The sequence below is a fragment of the Protopterus annectens genome, chromosome 4.part1, assembly GCF_019279795.1.
Source record: "Protopterus annectens isolate FY-2018-M chromosome 4.part1, PAN1.0, whole genome shotgun sequence".
Lineage (NCBI taxonomy): Eukaryota > Metazoa > Chordata > Ceratodontiformes > Protopteridae > Protopterus > Protopterus annectens.
This window is the reverse complement of record NC_056734.1, coordinates 145,896,963-145,918,802: the sequence shown is the minus strand read 5'-3', so window position 1 is coordinate 145,918,802 and position 21,840 is coordinate 145,896,963. Positions and strand designations below refer to the sequence as shown.

The 21,840-nt window shown below is 36.7% G+C and overlaps 1 protein-coding gene across 1 annotated transcript in view; it reads right to left on the bottom strand.

The window, feature by feature from the left end:
- LOC122801189 (collagen alpha-4(IV) chain-like) overlaps positions 1 to 21,840 on the bottom strand; it is a 1,621,248-nt gene that overhangs the window by 382,487 nt on the left and 1,216,921 nt on the right. Inside the window, exon 31 of the mRNA XM_044070748.1 lies at positions 21,062 to 21,229. Coding sequence (XP_043926683.1) covers positions 21,062 to 21,229 — 168 coding nt within the window. The remainder of the gene's footprint in view (positions 1 to 21,061; positions 21,230 to 21,840) is intronic.

The window sequence follows — 21,840 nt, the reverse complement described above, 5'->3', positions numbered from 1 at the left end:
TAGACAAGTTATGTAGCACTCACAATCTGTGACTATAGGGAACTAGATATGTAGACAAGTTACGAACACTCACATACTGTAACTATACAGAACTAGGTATGCAGACAAGTTATGCATCACTCACATACTGTATCTATACAGAACTAGATATGCAGACACGTTAGGAACACTCACATACTGTAACTATACAGAACTAGGTATGTAGACAAGTTATGGATCACTCACATACTGTATCTATACAAAACTAGATATGTAGACATACTATGGAACACTCACAATCTGTAATTATACAGAACTAGATATGTTGACAGGTTAGGGAACTCTCACATACTGCAACTATACAGAACTAGGTATGTAGACAAGTTATGGAACACTCACATACTATAACTATACAGAACTAGGTATGTAGACAAGTTATGGATCACTCACATACTGTAACTAAACAGAACTAGATATGTTGACAGGTTAGGGAACACTCACAAGCTGTAACTATAGGGAACTAGGTATGTAGACAAGTTAGGGAACACTCACATACTGTAACTATACAGAACTAGGTATGTAGACAAGTTATGGAACTCTCACATACTGAAACTATACTGAACTAGGTATGTAGACAAGTTATGGAACTCTCACATACTGCAACTATCCAGAACTAGGTATGTATACAAGTTATGGAACACTCACACGCTGTAACTATAGGGAACTAGGTATGTAGACAAGTTATGGAACACTCACATACTGTAACTATACAGAACTTAACATTTAGACAAGTTATGGAACACTCACATACTGAAACTATACAGAACTAGGTATGTAGACAAGTTATGGAACACTCAGATACTGTAACTATACAGAACTAGGTATGTAGACAAGTTATGGAACTCTCACATACTGAAACTATACTGAACTAGGTATGTAGACAAGTTATGGAACTCTCACATACTGCAACTATCCAGAACTAGGTATGTATACAAGTTATGGAACACTCACACGCTGTAACTATAGGGAACTAGATATGTAGACAAGTTAGGGAACACTCACATACTGTAACTATACAGAACTTAACATTTAGACAAGTTATGGAACACTCACATACTGAAACTATACAGAACTAGATATGTAGACAAGTTATGGAACACTCACTTACTGCAACTATACAGAACTAGGTATGTAGATAAGTTATGGATCACTCAGACACTGTATCTATACAGAACTAGATATGTAGACAAGTTATGGAACCCTCACATACTGTAACTATACAGAACTAGATATGCAGACAAGGTAGGCAATACTCACATACTGTAGCTATACAGAATTAGATATGTAGACAAGTTATGGAACACTCACATACCGTAACTATACAGAACTAGATATGTAGAAAAGTTATGAAACCCTCACATACTGTAACTATACAGAACTAGATATGCAGACAAGGTAGGCAACACTCACATACTGTAACTATACAGAACTAGGTATGTAGATAAGTTATGGATCACTCAGACACTGTATCTATACAGAACTAGATATGTAGACAAGTTATGGAACCCTCACATGCTATAACTATACAGAACTAGATATGCAGACAAGGTAGGCAACACTCACATACTGTAGCTATACAGAATTAGATATGTAGACAAGTTATGGAACTCTCACATACTGTAAATATGCAGAACTAGGTATGTAGACAAGTTATGGAACACTCACATACCGTAACTATACAGAACTAGATATGTAGAAAAGTTATGAAACCCTCACATACTGTAACTATACAGAACTAGATATGCAGACAAGGTAGGCAACACTCACATACTGTAACTATACAGAACTAGGTATGTAGATAAGTTATGGATCACTCAGACACTGTATCTATACAGAACTAGATATGTAGACAAGTTATGGAACCCTCACATGCTATAACTATACAGAACTAGATATGCAGACAAGGTAGGCAACACTCACATACTGTAGCTATACAGAATTAGATATGTAGACAAGTTATGGAACTCTCACATACTGTAAATATACAGAACTAGGTATGTAGATAAGTTATGGAACACTCAGATACTGTAACTGTACAGAACTAGATATGTAGACTAGTTATGTAACACTCCCATACTGTAACTATACAGAGCTGGGTATGTAGACAAGTTATGGAACACTCACATACTGTAACTATACAGAACTAGATATGCAGAGAACTTATGGAACACTCACATACTGTAACTATACAGAACTAGGTATGTAGACAAGTTATGGAACACTCAGATACTGTATCTATACAGAACTAGATATGCAGACACGGTAGGGAACACTCACATACTGTAACTTTACAGAACTAGGTGTGTAGACAAGTTATGGATCGCTCACACACTGTAACTATACAGAACTAGGTATTTAGACAAGTTATGAAACACTCACATAGTGCAATTATCCAGAACTAGGTGTGTATACAAGTTATGGAACAATCACTTACTGTAACTATACAGAACTAGGTATGTAGACAAAGTATGGAACACTCATGTACTGAAACTATACAGAACTAGGTATGTCGACAAGTTATGGAACACTCACATACTGAAACTATACAGAACTAGATATGCAGACAAGGTAGGGAACACTCACATACTGTAACTTCACAGTACTAGGTATGTAGACAAGTAATGGAACACTCACATATTGTAACTATACAGAACTAGAAATGTAAACAAGTTATGGATCACTCACATACTGTAACTATACAGAACTAGATATGAGGACAATGCGGACATAATGCCTTGCAGCTCCCACTCAGATATCACCCACCCCATCCAACCACTACCTTTCTTTCCACCCCACTAACTACCTTGATTATAGGAAGCTCAGATGCTCATAAGCCTAGTACTTATTATACAGCAGGAACTTCTTATTGTAACATTTGTTAATGTCTGTTATGTACTTTGCAGATAAAGATTCTAATTGTCTACTGATGTACTATGTTCTTCATCTGTAAATATGTTTGTAGTTAATTGCTATATTAATCAAATTGTTAATCGCTATGTAATCCAATGTAACTACTGTCTGTTTATTTTAACTGTGGAGCTTTTCTCCCTGGGCCTCCGCTGAAAATGGACCCACGTTCAGTCGGACACTCCCGGTCAACAAATGTAAATCAATAATAAATAAATAAATAAGTTATGGAAAACTAGCAATTTGTAATGATACAGAGCTAGATTCAGAGACAACAGTATAAGCTTCCAAGGTGAACATTTTTTTTTTTGTGAAAAACATGCATGATATATTTATAATATACCTTATGTTATGTATGACATAAACTCAACAGAACAAAAGATTGTTAAAATAATACATTTATAAGATTAACTAGTACATGTACATTTATTAATACAATGTTTTTGTGTTTATGAAATAAGAAATGGTAATATTCTTGTAATATTTTATAGAAGTGAGTTTTCATACTGTTAAATAGGGCAAGTACAGCTTTCGAATTTGAGAATGTCCGTTTCAAATCAAGACTAGAAAAGAGATCTTCATTATTGTTATTTTTTATGGGCCAGTATGACTTATTATGCATTGGAAATGGACAAAAATTATCTTTTAACTTAGTCATGGAACACAAGGTTATAGCTCATGATTTTAAGGTGCATTTTTAAATTTCTCAAAAGTGGTAAAATATGGTATGTGAACATTTAAAGTCCAGTGGGTAAAAAAGCCATGACAATTTATAACAAGATTTTAAACAGTGTGCTTTAAAGTGCCTACTTACATTTTAACCTTTCATGTAAAATGCTCAAGTATGCTACTGCTATCAGGAATATACATGTTACACTTTTCCTCCTTTTATTAAATTTCTCTTTGCAGCATTAGATCACATATTTTTTTGGTTGAATGTTGCAAAGTGTTTTGAGTCCTTGCAGGCAGATGTGTTGATTCAGTGTAAAGCGATCTTGTCACTTTCACTGATGGTTTGCATGCACTGTATGTTTTTGATGAGACTGACAGTCGGTCATGTATGAGATCTCCTTTTCCCCACTGTTGTGTCATTCTCTGTACCATTTTTTTGTTTTCTTTTACCTCATGGAATTCAGACATTTTATCTGAAAGCAGCGAATACTTATAATATGAAGAAAGTCCTAGGGCAGGCACTATTAGGATACTATGGAGATAGTGACAGGTGCAGCCTCTCAACATAAACAGGATTTTCAAGTTGTGGTATTGGCCAATAACATTAATAAACCATCAAAGCAGATTGGATCTTTATATCTGGTTTCTTTCAGTATTTCAGAGAAAAGTAAATTATTCCTGTCTGTTCTCTTATTAAATTCTTCACTCCAGTGTTCTCAAACTGTATTTTGTTGTATTCTTACATACAGTTTTTTACTGCAGAATTTTTAGGATTTCAGAATGGTCTCAGGATGCTTGTTGAATATAGTTCCAATGTACTTATTTTATATTTACTAATGAGGTAGATAGACTATCTACCCTTTTCTGCAAAGCCTGGAACAGAAGGCAGACACCAGGGGCAGCTCGTGCTACAGCCCCCCCCCCCCAGCTGTAAAACAAAAAAATAAAATAAAAAATAAAATAAAATAAAAGCAAATGCAAGTCACGGAACATTGCGCATGCACAACCGCATCATTTCCCGATATCCGGACTGCTGGTGAACCAGTCTGGAGCATGCGCACAGAATTCAGACTGTCTCACCAGCAGTCCAGATTAGGAAGACAGCATTCAACAGCAAATATCCCAGAAGTCTATGCTGTTACAACTGCATAGACTGGAAGGGGATTGGACTGCAATGTCCGCAGGCTGGGTAGCACCTAGCTTGCTCTGCTCTTGTGGGAAGGACTTGCTCTCATCATCTCAGGCTTTTGGATGGTACAGACATTAGGGGAAGGACTTGCTCTCGACTTTGGGCTTAGGAAGGAATACAACAGACTTTGAGGTATGGAACTGCAGGAAGGAATTTGGTGTGTGTGTGTGTGTGTGTGTGTGTAACATGCCCCAGTTGCTATATGGTGATGGGTAGAGAATATCACAGGCTTGAACCCTGTACCTTCAGCCCGAATTCCCTACCCACAACCATTTGTAAAAAAAAAGTGCAGATTTTTGCCTCATATTTGTTCTGTTCTGTTCCTCATAAAATCTGTGGTTTCTGTATTTTTTTTACACAGTCAGTAGTGCAGTGGTGCAGTGGTAGCATTGTTGCCTGACAGCTACAGGTTCTCTGGTTTAATTCTTGGCTGGGGTGCCTTCTGTGTGGAGTCTGCATGTCCTCCCTGTGTTTGTGTGGGTTTCCTCTGGGTGCTCTGGTGTCCTCCCATCTTACAAAGACATGTGTCTGGAGTGTTTCTCCCTGGGCCTCTGCTGAAAATTGGCTTTTGTTCTAAGTCAGACTTTCCTAGTTAACAAATGTTAAATAAAAATGACAAGCATTTGAATTTCAGACTTCGTATTCTTCAGAAGTACATGGTAACACAAAACCTTTTATTCTAGCAATTTTCTAAGTTTATAAGATGGATATTTGAAATGTGTCCCTATTTTAGGGACTGTATTCCCCCATTATTGGCTTCGTCTAGGTTTTGTGTGCTAAGGTTGAAAGCTGTGGTAAGAACTGAATTCACTGAATATGTTTAGGGGCTGTATTCCCCCATTACTGGCTTTGTCCAGGTTTTTGTGCTAAGAAGTTGACAGCTATGGTGAGAACTGAATTCACTAAATGGTAGCCATTTAAGTTTCAGTCTTCCTCTCTTTCACAAAACAGCTGATTTGGCATAGTGTTATGTTGCTCTGCTGTTTTGCACAGGGTCCTGGGTTCAAGTCTTGGCAGTGAAATGTATGGTGGTAGCACAGCATTTTATTCTAGCTACTTTCCAACATTATACAAGTAATGTTTAAAATGTGTCCCTGGTTTTAGGGCTTTTGCCCCCCCCCTCACAATAAATGTTGTCTTTTTCCAGATATCTTGTGCTGCAAAGTTCAGAGATACAGCTGAGTGTTGAGTAGATTTTACAAGGAGCTGAGAGCTGCAGGGGAGCAAAAGTTTAGTACTGCTTATGCTGAGTTTGCTTGCGTTGTTAATAGCACAACAAGTAGTGTCCTTGCTTTTGATGCAGAAGGCTTTGGGTTCTATTCCCACAGCATGTAAATGCATTGCTAATACTGTACTTTTAAAGGGGGTGGATGCTGCAGTCCTGAGAATGTCCTCTTTGGCGGAGATACCTAATAACTACGAACCTGTTATAAGTTTGCCATCCATTCCCTATTGCAATATTACTAGCTTATCATTTTTTTAGTGTAACAAATTTATTCCTCAAGGGCAACACGCACTTTATTTGTAGATGAAACAATGAAATATAAAGTTGCTTGGTGGCAGCAACCTCTTCATTAGTTACAGATCTCTTTAATGTGGAATTATTTAGATGACTTTTACTTCTTCAGAGATTGTGCATATTTAGTGATACTGGTGGACTGCAGAAGTTTGAGTAGACTTTTATGATGGAAATTATCTGAATTGGGCAGTTTTGCCATTATTGGTGCATGCATTTTGCTTCATTGTTTAGCGGACAAATGTTCAAAACAACACATTTAAAACACCCTCTAAAGCTGTACTGTATTGTACAAGGAATATAATTTAATACAATCAGGAAGGTGTATCAAAGATAATGTGTATGTTTCGTGTGCAAGGGGCCTGTGATTTGAACTTCAGAAACACATAAAATTCAGAACTCCTCATACCACACGAATAAGAGACAGGAAATCCACCATCAAGACATAAGTTCTTTTACAAACGTTCTGGTACCTCGGCTTTTTACCTTGTGCTGGAACATTTTCAACTACATAATATGCCCCTTTATATACCATTTAAAATCAGCAATAAATCAATTAAATTCTTCTAATTATGTCAATTACATCATTATGTGACTAACTACATTCACCATACATCCAGTTCTCTTAACAGACTGTAACCACTGTGAAAAAAATAATGTTAACCTGTAAACATACAACCAATGTCCCCATATATTACAAAGTCATTCATAATAACATTTGACATTCAAATGCAGCTGTAATACATCAATAAATAATGTATAAAATGTATATATATATATATATATATATATATATATATATATATATATATGTGTCTGTGTGTGTGTGTGTCTGCACTTGTTCAAAAATATATATAAATCCATTTCAAATATTTCACATTTAAATATTTTCAATATTAATACACAATTCATTACATACTTTAAATATGAATTCATAGCACCCTAATACACATATTCTTATAAACTCTATTTTAACATTATTTAAGAAACTTTATTGACCTTGATAACATATAAAAGTATTACTAACACATGTTAAATATTAAGATTATTTTCTAAATTCATTCCTTGGGGACATAATGTATGATAATTAATAATCATTCTACTTTCTGCCGAGGTACCAGAACATTTGTAATAAAATAACTTATGTCCTGATAGTGGATTTCCTGTCTCTTATTCGTGTGGTATGAGGAGGCCTGTGATTTGAAAACAGCCCAAAGTTAATCTTTATCTGCCACTGGCAAAATGTATTTTCTTTGATTGTGGGTTTCAATACTGTTTCAATGAATGTGAGTTTCAAGGGCAGAGAAGTTTTAATGCTAAGTCTGTTTTCATTGTGAGACTGCATTGCTTTGTTTAGCAGATATCTATTAGTGTTTGTGCTGTAAAATGCAAAATAAAACTTTCGAATGAAGTCCAAATCACTGCAGAGGTAAAGCAGTATGCACATTAGTGTTTACGGTAAATGGGGTGAAAGTAATGGTTCATTGGAATGGCTGCAGGGGGGAGGCTCCATTCGACCATGATTTTGTGAGAGGGAAAGGATGGCAAACTCAAAGACAGCCCCGGCTGAACTATACCTCTCAACTGTCCAGATTTTTGGAGAATGAATAGATTTTTGCTTCTCATTTTTGGTTTGTTCCTCATAAAACTTTTGGTTTCTGGCAAATCATTTAGGAATTAAGTCCCTAAATAATGACAGACACTGAGTTTCAGACTTCATAACCTTCAGAAAAATGCATGCTAAAGCAAGACCTGTTATTCTATCAACTGTCTCAGTTTATATAAGAGCAATTTTTAGTAATGTTTATATGTCCCCCCCAATATATTGGCCTTGTCCAGATTTCCTGCATTAACAGGTTGAGAGGTACGTGCATATAAATTGTGTTATAAAATTAGGCATATCCAAACCTCTCAACTGTCCCCGATTTTGGCTCAAAATGTTGCTCTTCCCCTAAAAATCCCTCCAGAAAATGGCAATTTTGGAAGAAAATGTTGAGGGTTTACAATTAATAAATAACTGTAATAATCAGAGTTATAGATTTCTTTTATTTCAGAAATGCATGTAGATGATCTTATTTTGTCAGATGCTAAAGTTAGCAGTACTAATATTAAAAAAGTGTCCCTTCTTTGATAGGTTCCCAGCTGTATTGTGTGGCTATTTTATATTTTTGCATCACATTTTTGGCCCATTTTGTCATAAAAGTGTGTTTTTTGGGGAAATTAGTGGCAAATCATTAAAGACTGAAGTTAGAAAATAATGACAGACATTTGAGTTCCAGATTTCATACCCTTCAGAAAATTCATACTAATGCAAGACCTACTATTATCTTTCTAAGTTTATAAGAGGAATATTTAAAAATTGTCCTTATTTTTGGGCCTTTGTCCCACTTCTATGTATGGCTTTGTCCAGATTTCTTGCTCTGAGGTTGAGAGATATGACAAATGTGTCAGGACCATCACAGTCAGCCAGAGACATTTCAAATTGTGACATACTTGTTGTACCCCACTCCCCCATGTAGTGACTCTGGATGTGTCCAAACAAGGCAAAGAGCAGTTATGCAGTTTAAATGTGCAGAGTATCCCACCATCCAAGGTAGACACAAGTACTACAGTGGCTTTTCATTTGTCCTTGATTTTGAAGAATGTTCTGATCTGTCCTTGATTTTGAAGAATGTTCTGGTTTCTGTCATATTTTTATACTGTTGATTTATGCTTATTATTATTCAGAAAGTGCCTGTTGCTCTGTGTTTAAGTAACAATGCTTTAATGAACATCAGGTAAGCTTGTCTGAGATTGCAAGATGCAAGTAAGCTTTAATAAGCATACTGTTGAAGAACTGCCAACAGTGAACGCCTTTCTGTTGTTGCCATGCATGAGAATACTTACATAACTAGATAATGTATAAGCCCTGGGTATTGAAATGCATATGACAGTATTTGTAATAAAGGACAGGATTACATTATTTTAAGAAGCTCATTACATTTGTTGGAGACTTGCAGTCATCTTTGCAGGCTTTACCTGTATACTAAACAGAATGGCAATATATGGTGTGTGGTCCATAACCTGTGCAGTAATCCTTTAAGTAATGTATCTTGAGCTTGTTTCTTGTTTGCTGTTCATTTTTTACTTTGATCATGTTTTCGCCATGAAACAAGTAGATAGTTGTTGTCAGGCAGCAGGTCTTTTTTGGGTAAGAAACATTTTTACAAGTGGGGGGTATCACAGAGATTGCTACTTTCAGCATGTTACTTGGTACTTTAATAAAGCTGAATATAAATTATAATTAGAACTGCAGTGCAAGGAGAAGTTGTTTGAGTTGAGTGCTGCTTGTTTTTCTTATACTTGATTTTGACTGGCATTCCAGTAATGTATTTAAAAAGTATTTTTTTTCATGCCTCACAACCTTTTTGTTTCCATCTAGATATTAAGTAAGCTGTCATGCAGCCAATGCATTGAAATATTTTTTTCTTCTACACTTAATTTCGTCTTGATTGGACTTTCATAATGATGGTTTGGCACCCTGGGCAGTGTATTTAATTAAAGTTACAGTTTTTGTGGTTTTGAGCATAGCTCCTCCCCTTTCTAGTTGGCTGCACCCCTTCCCATTGACCCTACCCATTCAGCTGTCTCCTACAGCCCCCCTTTGATTTGAAGTCATCAGCCGCCACTGGCAGACACAAGCATAAATGTAATAATAAGTGAGTTCCTGATTGTCTCCACAGGTCATTCTGTACATAACAGCTAATAAGAAAGTCAGCAACCTGTACATTGCCACTCTGATTGGAGAATGAATGTTCTCCAGCAAGGTGCTAATGTACAGGTAATGCCACCTGAAAAAAAAAAAAACAAGTCTGATGGTTCACAGCAGTATATTAAGCTGCCATGGAGCTTAGATTGTAATGAAGCTAATGGCCACCATTATTTTGAGCTCGCTAAGCAGCACTTCTGCTGTTTAGTGAGTGTAAAATAAAAAAAAAATAAATAAAAAGTAGAAAAGTGTGTGTGTTTATGTCTGTGTGAGTGTATGCATTTAAGAAAGTGACAGAGAGATCGGTCAAGCCGTTATTTTAGATTCACTTTAGCAAGTGTAAAATTTTAAAAGAAACCTTACAAAAAAAAAAGAAAGAAAGAAAGAAATGTTTGTGTGTGTCTGTATATGTTATGTTTCTGTCTGCATTTGTGAGTACATGCATGCTTTTGTACATGAAAGTGGAACTGTGTCTGTGTGTGAGAGAGCGTGAGATTGATTGAGCAGTGGCAGCAGCAGTTAAGCGGTATGCATACATCTAAACCTCTTACCTCAAAAATGTTGGATACACCTAAAATAAAGGTGGGTGGCAAAGGCTCAAAAATAGGAACAGATTTTATACATTCCTCTTATAAAATTAGAAAGTTGCTAGAATAACAGGATTTGAATTAGCATACATTTTCTGAAGGAAATAAAGTGTGAAACTCAAATGTATGCCATTATTTAATGACCTTAATCACCACTGATTGCCAACAAACCACAAATTCTATGAGTAAGGGACAAAAAATGAGGTAACTATCTGGACATTTTTGAAAATGTTAGATTTTATATGTAAAATACTTCTTCCAACATCATTTACATTTACTACAGCAACATTAGGTGGAGGAACTAATTTACATCAAAAATATAAAAAAATAATAGTATAGTAGTAAAAGAAACAAGTAATTAAAACACAACGATTTTATAGACAGCCCATTCTCTAAGTACAATAATGCCATTCAGGATGTGTGTTACTGTATAAATTATGTCCTTCCAAGGGTGCATTATTTACAAAGGAATACACACCTTGTTGGACATTATTGCTTGCTTAAATTTTTGTTTCTGTGATAATGTAACAACATTTGATATGAATTAGTAAATCTACTAGGTGTGAAGATCTTGTTGATTAAATTGTGTCAGGAAAAATGGAAACATTAGCTGAGAATGGGACTGTGGGGGAAAATATGCAATTACATATGCATTTAGAGGTGTAGTGGTGACCACAACAACATTCCACACCGGATGAAAACTTTAATTTTATATATGTCGAAGAAGTAATGAGATGTTTGGAGGAGGTAACATTTGGCTTGTGGTATAACCCAAGACTGCTAGTGATTGGTGCTGAAGATATCAAATTCTTACATGCTTAACAGGTCCCCATGATACCAACTAGGTCAACAGGTGGCTGAAGTACAAAATAGAAAGATAGCCCTAGGTGTCCTGAAAGAAAGTATGTCTCAGTGTTTCAGTGCAAATGAGGGTAAGGTTCATGGGAAGTAACTGAGACTAACTTGAGTGTTGTAAGGAAAGGGGGGGACTAGACTTGTTGCAGTTTGTGAAAATAAGGACAACATATGGCATAAGCTTCTTGAAATTACTGTGAATTGAAAAGTCTGTTGCTTACTGTTGACTGTATCTGAGATGACACATGGCAAACCTATAATTTTGGTGCAATTTGTGAACACATATGAAAAAAAAGAGGTATTGTGCTGATTGTGGCAAATATGCAGAACAGTTATAGCAGTGGGTTGAGCAGAGCATGTGAATCATGATTATTTGGATGCAACTTTTCAACAGAGACTACCATTTATGTAAACAATTACACTGTCCCTGAATGCTAAAAGTGTTTTCTACAGATGGAATGTTGGCTTTTACGAATACTGAAGAAATTATGGGCAAGTTAAAGGGGATCCCAATGTATTTATTTTGTGACATAGAGACTGATTATAAAGGGACTGTATATTTGCATCACTCTACAAGTTCAGTGGAAGTGAAAGAAGACAGGAACAGAGGGAACAGTAAAGAAGCTGTTTGTATGTAACACAGCAAGACAAGATAGTACCTGCAAAGTAATAAGAACAGTAATATTTTAAAATGTTTATTTAAAAAAAAATCTATGCTAGAGGATCAGTTGTCATAGAGATGTGATCTATCTCTGCCAAGATGTGACTTTAAATTACTGAAGCAAGTGAATGCACTATGTACTAGACTAGAACCAATCTGATTATAGTAATGCGTTATTAATGGGAGACGTTCATTTTTATTCCTACAAAGTAATTCCAGTAAGAGATGCATCTTACAGTACTTGGTAATTACTGAGCCTATGAGCTACAAAAGAAAAGGCAAATATTTTTAACTACTGAAGAACTGTTTATTTAAAACTTGATATATAACAATGGAGCTGAAAATGGACAAGATACCATTTTGTTCTGAATTGGGACCATTGAAATAATCATGAAGATTACTATGGTGAAATAATATCTGGTCCTATGATGTCTCCTTTGTTTTAATCAGAATTAATGCAGACCCATTCAACAAATGTGTTTCTTCGCAACATTATTCCAAGATAATAAGAATAACAGTGTTTAATTAATATGCCTTAAATTTGAAAGACTTAATTCATAACGAATTATTTTCTAAAAAAAAAAAATAAAGTAAATGGAGTGTTTTTACAACTGGATGTTTAATAACACAATGATAAAAATAAGGAAATTGTCTCAAAGTTATTTCCACATCCTCTACATGGGTAACTTTAAAGTGTTTACATGGTTATTTCATCTTTGATTCCTATGATTTGGTTTAAAACTTTTTCAAGGTATAAATGTTAATAGGAAATGCATTGCTGATGCCTCTGTGACACTTACTAATATAACTAATGACGTTAATAGAATGGAAATGGATGCATTTTAAGAAATAAATGTACAAAGAGAAAAAAACAATTTGCATTCAATGTTAAAATGTAAGCATCTTGTTAGTTGTGGTCTGATATAAATTATACCAGGAATTAAGATATATAACATTTGGTGGCCCTGATAGGGCAAGATGGAGAGTAATCATCTATGTGCTTGTAAAGGTGTATTTCTGAAGGGGTACATGGAGCATGGTTTATGTAAGTTATGTTAAATTTGCCTCCATTGCCAGGATCAAGAAGTGAAGATGACAAAAAATTAAAGTTGTTCTGATGCTGGTGGTCTTTCAGATATATGAAGTAAGAAGAAAAGGATATGAGACTATAGGACATTTTGGAATAATATGAGAATAAAAGGTGAGTAAAGGAATAATGATGTGCCAGTGGTACACCCTGCAATGATCCCTTTAATGTAAGTCATCTGCAGTAATTATTGGGCCCAAAGCTAGAATGCACATCTAAAAGACAGATGCTCCAAGGGATTGGCAGAGAATTAAGAATAATTGAAGGGAAGGGTAGGGGAGCCAGTGAACTGTTTTCAGCATTAGGTTCTCTAGGGGCATTAGATCAGCCATGTTGACCTATATGCTGCTAGAAGGCAATGAGTATTTTAGAAGTACCTCCACTCTCTCTTTCTGTTGAGTATTTTAGAAGTACCTCCACTCTCTCTTTCTGTTGAGTATTTTAGAAGTACCTCCACTCTCTCTTTCTCTTGAGTATTTTAGAAGTACCTCCACTCTCTCTTTCTCTTGAGTATTTTAGAAGTACTTCCACTCTCGCTTTCTCTTGAGTATTTTAGAAGTACCTCCACTCTCTCTTTCTCTTGAGTATTTTAGAAGTACCTCCACTCTCTCTTTCTCTTGAGTATTTTAGAAGTACCTCCACTCTCTCTTTCTCTGTCTATATGCTGTGCACTTCAACAGCACCAAAATAACATGAATTATGGAATCAAAAGATGAAGGTCATAACTGTTGAAACAAATTGGTTAATTACAGATTGCAAAGTGATATTAAAATGTTCTGTAGATATGGGTATATATATATATATATATATATATATATATATATATATATATATATATATGTTTCTATTATGGGGGTGTTCAAAGTCAATGAAGATTTAAAAAAATCTGTGTTACAGAGGAAAAGATAATACCTCTTCATTACACAAGTCATAAAGGTAAAAACTGAACTTTCTCCCCTTTCCCATTCTTGTATGACTTGAAGCTTTTGCATATAACACAAGGGGTAGGGAGAAGCACAGTCCTCATAATATTTAAAGCAAAAGTTCTTATAATAGGTAAAATTACGTTTAAAAATTAATTATTTTGATTAGTTAACAAACATTTTGATTTATGGTTCAACAAGTCACTAATAAACCATTACAGGGTACAAAGTCACAATTAATGGTCATTCATATTTGTATTGGCAGTGTGCAATAAACATGACACATACATGTGATAAAAATCTAATTATTTATTTATTTTATTTTTATTTTTTATTTAAATTTGTTGACCGGGAGTGTCCGACTGGACGTGGGTCCATTTTCAGCGGAGGCCCGGGGAGAAAAGCTCCACAGTAAAATAAACAGACAGTAGTTACATTGGATTACATAGCGATTAACAATTTAACATAGAAATTACTTACAACATATTTACAGATGAAGAACATAGTACATCAGTAGACAACTAGAATCTTTATCTGTGAAGTACATAACAGGCATTAACAAATGTAACAATGAGAAGTTCCTGCTGTATAATAAGTACTAGGCTTATGAGCATCTAAGCTTGCTATCATCAAGGTAGTTAGTGGAGGTGAAAGAAAGGTAGTAGTTGGATGGGGTGGATGATATTAGAGTGGGAGTTGCAAGGGCATAGCCAGCATGTTTTTAGGTGCGCTTTTAATAAAGTTTTGAAGTTGGTGCACGATGGTACGCAGGTAATTGTGGGTGGGAGTGAGTTCCATAATTTGGCTATGGCGCAAGAGAATAGTGCTTCACCAGCAGAGTTATTGGCTTTAGTGATCTCCAAGTGATTTTTGTTGCTGGATCTTAGTGGTCTGGTGGTGCGATAGGGTTGGAGTAGATTCTGGAGGGATGGGACATTTAGTGGATGGTTTACTAGTTTGTGGGTGAGTGAGAGTTGATACCACTGTAGGAGGTGAGGGAGTTCAAGCCAGCCCAGTTCAGCAAGTGAGAGACAATGGTGACTACTGTAGGATGCCCCTGTGGCAAATTTGGCGATTTTGTTGTAGCAGGTCTCTAGCTTGTTTAGATCACATTGCCTTAGGTTGGTATATACTGGAGAGGCATAAAGTAGGGTGGAGATAAGGTGGGAATTTGCTATTGAAATCTTTGCTGCTTTGGTGAGAAATTGTTTATTTCTGTATAATGCTCCTAGTTTTTTTGTGGACTTTTTTTATGGTCATGGATATGTGAATGTCAAATTTTAGTTTATTGTCTATTTCTCCTCCTCGCAATTTGGTGTGTTCAGTTGGGTATATAGTGGTGTTGTCTTTTGCTGTGATGTTAAAGTGAGAGTTGTTTTGTGGGTTGGAAGACGAGTAGCTTAGTTTTGTTTGGGTTGAGTATTAATTGGGCATCGGATAACCATGTTTCAACAGAGGAAAAGGCTTCCTGTGTGACTTTTTGCAGTTTGGGTAGGGACTGGGCTGAACAGATGATGGTTGAGTCATCTGCGTATTGGATGAGTGTGCCATGTTTGGTGTCAGAGGCTAGATTATTGGTGTAAACAGAGAAAAGTAGGGGTCCAAGGATGGATCCTTGGGGAACCCCTATGGAGAAAGGTAGTTGGGGAGATATGTCATTCTGCCATACAGCGGATTGTTGGCGGTCAGACAGGTAACTCTGAAACCAGTTGGTGACTGATTGCGAGAAGGATAGGTTATTGAGGACAGAGATAAGTTGTTTGTGTGGGACCATGTCAAATGCTTTAGATAGGTCTAGGAAAGTAGCAGAGGAGAGATAGCCATTGTTTTTATGCTGAAGGATAGTGTTAGTAAAGGAGAGTAAGGCAGTGGTGGTGCTATGGTTTGGTCGGAAACCATGCTGAGTACTGGAAAGGAGGTTGTTAGTAAGGAGGTAGTGTGATACCTGAGAGTGTATGCATCTCTCTAGTATTTTGGAGAGTGGAGAGAGTATAGCTATGGGGCGGTAATTGGTTAGTTCTGCAGAGGGTCCGCCTTTATGGAGGGGAATTATATGTGAGACTTTCCACAATGTGGGAATGTAACTTTCTGAAAGAGATTGGTTAATCAAGATGGATACTGGGTAGGCCAGAGCATCAGCTGCGATTTGTAGGTATTCACTTGGGAGGTTGTCTGCTGCTAATTTGGTGGGTTTAAGTTTAAAGAGTTTTTTTTATGTTGGAGGTAGGTACAAGAGAAAAAGAGAAGGCAGTGGGGAGATTACTAGTTGAAGGTGTGGGTTGGAGGGGAGGGGGGTTGTGTTGTTTAGCTAGTGATAGTATGGTTTGGGTGAAGTGTGTGTTGAATGAGGTAGCAATATTTTCTGAGGAGTGAGGGATGTTAGGAGGAGGGGTACTGACTTTACCTGGGTGGAGGATGGAGTTTATGGAGGACCAGAATTGTTTGGGGCTGTGTTGTGAGGAGTCTAGGGCAGACTGGTAGTATTAGAATTTGTCCCGTTTTATTAGCTTTTTGGCTCTATTGTAGTTCTAGGAATTTCTGTCTAGCTGCGGGGGTTTTGGTTTTGCACCAGTGCTCCCAGGCTTTATCCCTGTTTTTCATTTCTGACTTAGTGGTTTTCTGTAGCTATGGGGAGGGTTGTGCTTTGGTTCTGGAAAATCTTATGGGGGCATGGTAATTAAGGATGTTCAGGAAGGTAGTATTAAAAATTAAACTCGTCATCTAGACTGAGGTACTTTAGAGCATGCCAGTTACATTCTTTGAGGGATGAGATGAATGTGAGTGGGTTAAAGTTTATTTTTACGTATTTGACGATAGATGACAGGTTTAGCTTGGTACAGGTATTTTTTGAGTAGGAATGTTGGGGAGTGATCACTGAGGCTATCTGATAAGCAGCCTATTATATATGACTGGGGTTCTTACTGACTAGTATCCAATCCAGGGTAGTGTGCTTGCTGGAGTTTTTATTTATCCTTGTTGGTGACTGGACTAGTTGGGTGAAGCCATGAAGGTGTACATGATGGGTTGGATTGTTGCCAGAACAGGATTGCCAGTCAATATTGAAATCACCTAAGATGATAGTTTCTTGGGGAGATGGTGGGTAGACCAGCTGAGGAGGTTTTCTAGTGGAGGGATGTTTTGGCCAGGTGGGAAGTAGCATCCAGTTATGTTGATGGTTTTGTTTTGGTTAATTTTGAGGTTGGTATATATTATTTCTTCATTGCCTATTTGTGGAGCTGATGATTTTAAGATCTGGATGTTTAGATGCTGTTTAAATATTATAGCTACACCACCTCCTTTTGTTTAGCGGTCTACTCTTAGTATGCCGTAACCTGTAGGGAGTATTTGCTCACTGGTAATGTGAGGTTTTAGCCAGGTTTCTGTCAGGATGACTATATCTGGGGAGTATAAGTCTATGGTGGCATGGAGTTCATGGACTTTGTTGGATATACTTCTAATATTTAGGTTTAGTAGAAGGAAGTCACTTGGCTTTCTATTGGCTGTAATATGGGAGAAGTTGTGGTTTCTAGTCTGATTATGAGGATTGGGGTTGGAGATGGTAGGGCCAGGGTTGGGGTGGATGTCTCCACTTAGGGCTAGTTTTGATATGCATGAGATTATTAGTTTTCTCAGTTTTTGAATGTGTTTGTTTATAAGGGAAACTTTATGATTGTGCTCTGTGGGTAATAGGTATGGTGGGAGGGTTACTATGTTAAGTTGTAGGGATGCTTTACGTTTGAGTAATATAGTTGGTAGAATATGTGGGGGGTGCATAGGGATGGTTCTTGAGCTGGTGGGAGGGGAGCTGAGTATGGGTGAGACATGGGTGGTGGTGTGAGTAGTAGTACAGTGGTAGTGGTTGAGTGGGGGAATGATGGAGCTTTGGTAGGATGTAAGATATGCAAGGAGACTGCATGCAGTGAGCAAAGGAAAGGTATGCTTGTACATGTCAGTTGAGGAGGTGTGATAGTAGAGGAGATATGGAGGAGGTAGTGTTGGGTTAGCGCTGTGGTTGGCTATTGGAAAGATGGGAGGGGGTTTGAGTGCAATAAAGGTGGGACCACTGGGGGCGGAAGGGAATAGTGGGCAGGGTGGGGAGCGAAGCAGGTAGAGACCCAGTTAGGTTCTTGTATGAGGGGCTGGAAATATCAATAATATCAATAATTAATATCATAACTACTCCATCTAATAAAATAATGGGAGATTAAAAGTACTACTTGTATGAGGAGACAACATAGCATGGTTTACATGTTAAACAAACCAGAGAATTTTGTTAATTGACCCATATCATGCTAACAAGTGCATTTATAGGTTTCTCAAAGATGGCCTCTCAGCAATTTTATAAAAGGGGAGTTGTACAGTTTTAATTTCACCCAGTGTAGCACAAAGCTGAGCAGATGTTTGACAAGGATGTGCAGCACTCCCTAAAGCTGAGCAGATGTTTGACAAGGATGTCAGTACTCCATAAAGCTGAGCAGATCTTTGACAAGGATGCATGACATTACATAAAGCTGAGCAGATGTTGAAAAGGATGTGCAGCACTCCATAAAGCTGAGCAGATGTTTGACAAGGATGCATGACATTACATAAAGCTGAGCAGATGTTGAAAAGGATGTGCAGCACTCCATAAAGCTGAGCAGATGTTTGACAAGGATGGACAAGGATGTGCAGCATTCCAAAAAGCTGAGCAGATGTTTCACATGGATGTGTAGCACTTCATAAAGCTGAGCAGATGTTTGCCAAGGATCTCTTACACCTATGTCTAGGTTGATGGTAGGATCATTAACACAGAAGCATCTTGATTATATTTTATAATGAGTAGACAGATGTATAGATTTGGACTATGTTAACTATGACAGGGTAGTAGTTGATAGTAATTTGATGTATGAACATTTAAAAGTAGGGTGGCTCTAGCAATAATTGTTAACCAATTTTCAGTAGATATAAAGCTGTACTGCTCTTCATGATAACCAGTAAGGACAACTTCCATTTGGTTTGATCTGACTTTGACTTATTCACTCAGCCTTTGATTACCTGTTTTATCCAATTAAGGGTTGGGGGGGGGGGGGTTAGACATTATTCCAGCAGTCATTAAGGACAAAGCAGATAAATCAATTCTGGATGAGTTGTTAGTCCATTACAGGACACATTTGTTAACACTTGGCACAAACACCTGTTAGCAACTGAGAAAATCATCAGTTCATCTACAGTCTATAGCATGTGGTTAGGATATTTAACAAAACCAGCATAGCCAGAAAAGAGCCATGCAGACATGAGGTGGGTGCACCACTCAACAGAAATGGCACCCCAGCAGAGACCCAAACTGAAGACTGGAGCTCAGTAAGGTAGTAATGATCACCACTGCATAGCATTTAACTTGTTCTTAATAACAGCTGATAAACTTACTTTGTTTTTTATCTTTTGAAGCTAAATGTGACTATTTGGTTTCCTGTTAAATAAATGGAGAAGTAAATTTTCTATGTCTTGATATGTATTAAAAGTTTTTCTTCACATTTTAGATATTATTTAAATAAAAACAAATGTTTCTTGTTCCTAGATATTTAGTAACAAAAGTGACATTCACAAATGTACACCTTAATCAGATTTTTTCCAAATAGTAAGAGAAAGGTACTAGAACATGTTGTCAAGTGGCAGAGGCTGAAGTCTCTCCTAGGCTATTGTATAACAGTTATCACTGAGTAGATGTGTGAGTGAGCATTGGTACTTTAGTACATTTTTCCAACACTGGATTTCTAGGGCTTTATTTATTCTGAAACATTACAGTTTCCATGAGTATTGGCAGAAGACTGTTGTTGTTTCTTTCTAATAAGTGCCACAGTCCCCAATTTCCATGATGTATCATACCACAGTTAACACTGCAACATCAAAACTATCAGAATAGGAGCAGCTGACAGTAAATACACTCATCCCAAAAAAGAATGTTATCTAGTTTTCATTCTTTCTGTTCAGTTACAGTTGTAATACCCATAACCAGCAGAATAATAACAAAATGCATGAACAGCAGAAAAACGTTTAATTCAATACATGGACCCAATGGTCCAATAATTTGCTCTTGACCAAATTACATTCATATGTCTTTTGTCTACATGAAGCTAACAAAATGAATATAGTATTTTCAGATAATGCTTAATCCAAGAATTGTTTTTCATAAATATAAGATGGTAAGAAGATTAATTAAAGTAGCAGTTAGAAAGAGTGTAAAATCAATCACCATTTAAGACCAATAGCTGCAATAGTGTGAAGACCCATTATATCCAGTTTCATCCTTTTGTAGACTTATATTCTCTAACATTTCAGCTCAGCAGTAGCAGTTTTCAATCCAACATATTTTTGTTTTATGCAGATGTTACTAAACTCATGTATTGTCCCAAATTGTTTTAGAAATATGAATCACAAGTGGGTTAATAGCAGACTGTTACAACAAGCTATGAAACACACCATTGCATATATGAATAGTCCTATGCAGCTTTATTGTTTTTCACCTATTAGTGTATAAAAACTTCTCTAGTAGAGATGTTTTCTGAGAGACATAGCCTTATTTATTTTGATGACTCCTGCTTGGTTATTTTTGCAACCATATCTGAACTAGCTGAGCTTGCTGATTATATAAAACATATAAATCACTACACAGTAGGACTTTGTATATACAACATCCTTGTCAGATATACTAACAAGACTAATTTTGTCTAAAGACATTACAGAAACTACATTTTTGGAGCATAAAACAGCCACTTTCTTTGAAACAGAAAACTTATTTTTTGTGCTTTGATAGCATCTGAATTATGCTAAGTAAATATTTCTACATATTTTATGGCACTGGAATAAAGAATGACATTGATGTGACGCTCTGACTTACCTTTCTCTCCAAAGTACCCAGGGACACCATCACTTCCTTGTGCACCTTGTAGTCCTTGCTTTCCCATTGGACCTGGCAATCCAGGTAACCCAGGCATTCCACATGGACCTTTAACTGATGAGCCAGGCTGTCCAGGGTCTCCTTTGTGTCCCTTTACACCTTCAACACCTATTAAAAATGCAATATTGATCACACCTAATTTTGTATGGGTTCATCTTAGAAATTGCATCTATGCATACTTATTTGCATCTGCATGGGCTTTGTTGTAGGAAGTATTTAAAATGCAGTTATCAAACAATGGAAAGCTGTCAGTGAAAAGCATTATGAAATGCAGTGTAACCACATATGAAAGGAACAAATTATGCACATAGTTTTGAAGAATGGGCCAAATTCATTTTATTAGAATTGACCATTGCCAGAAGTAACATAGGAAGAATTTAATACGAAAGGATATACTGCTTTCCTCCCTTATGACTCGTTTAAATATATTTTGCACCCCTGCGTGACCATGGATCTTCTGTCCAGGGTTAACACATTCTTTCCTCCTGCTTGTAGTATAATGAAAGGCAAGGGATGGGTGACTAGCATCATAATGTAGTGAAAGGATGCAGATTTTCACATACTCCTGATATCACCCATTGTCTGGGATTTTGCTCCTCAATCCTGTTGTATTAGAAAGCATCACTGAGCCTTTCTCAAAACAGCACATTCTTATTCTTCCCCAGCCAACACTTCGAGCTCCCATGATTCTAGTCAAGTCCAGATCACACGGAGTGAAA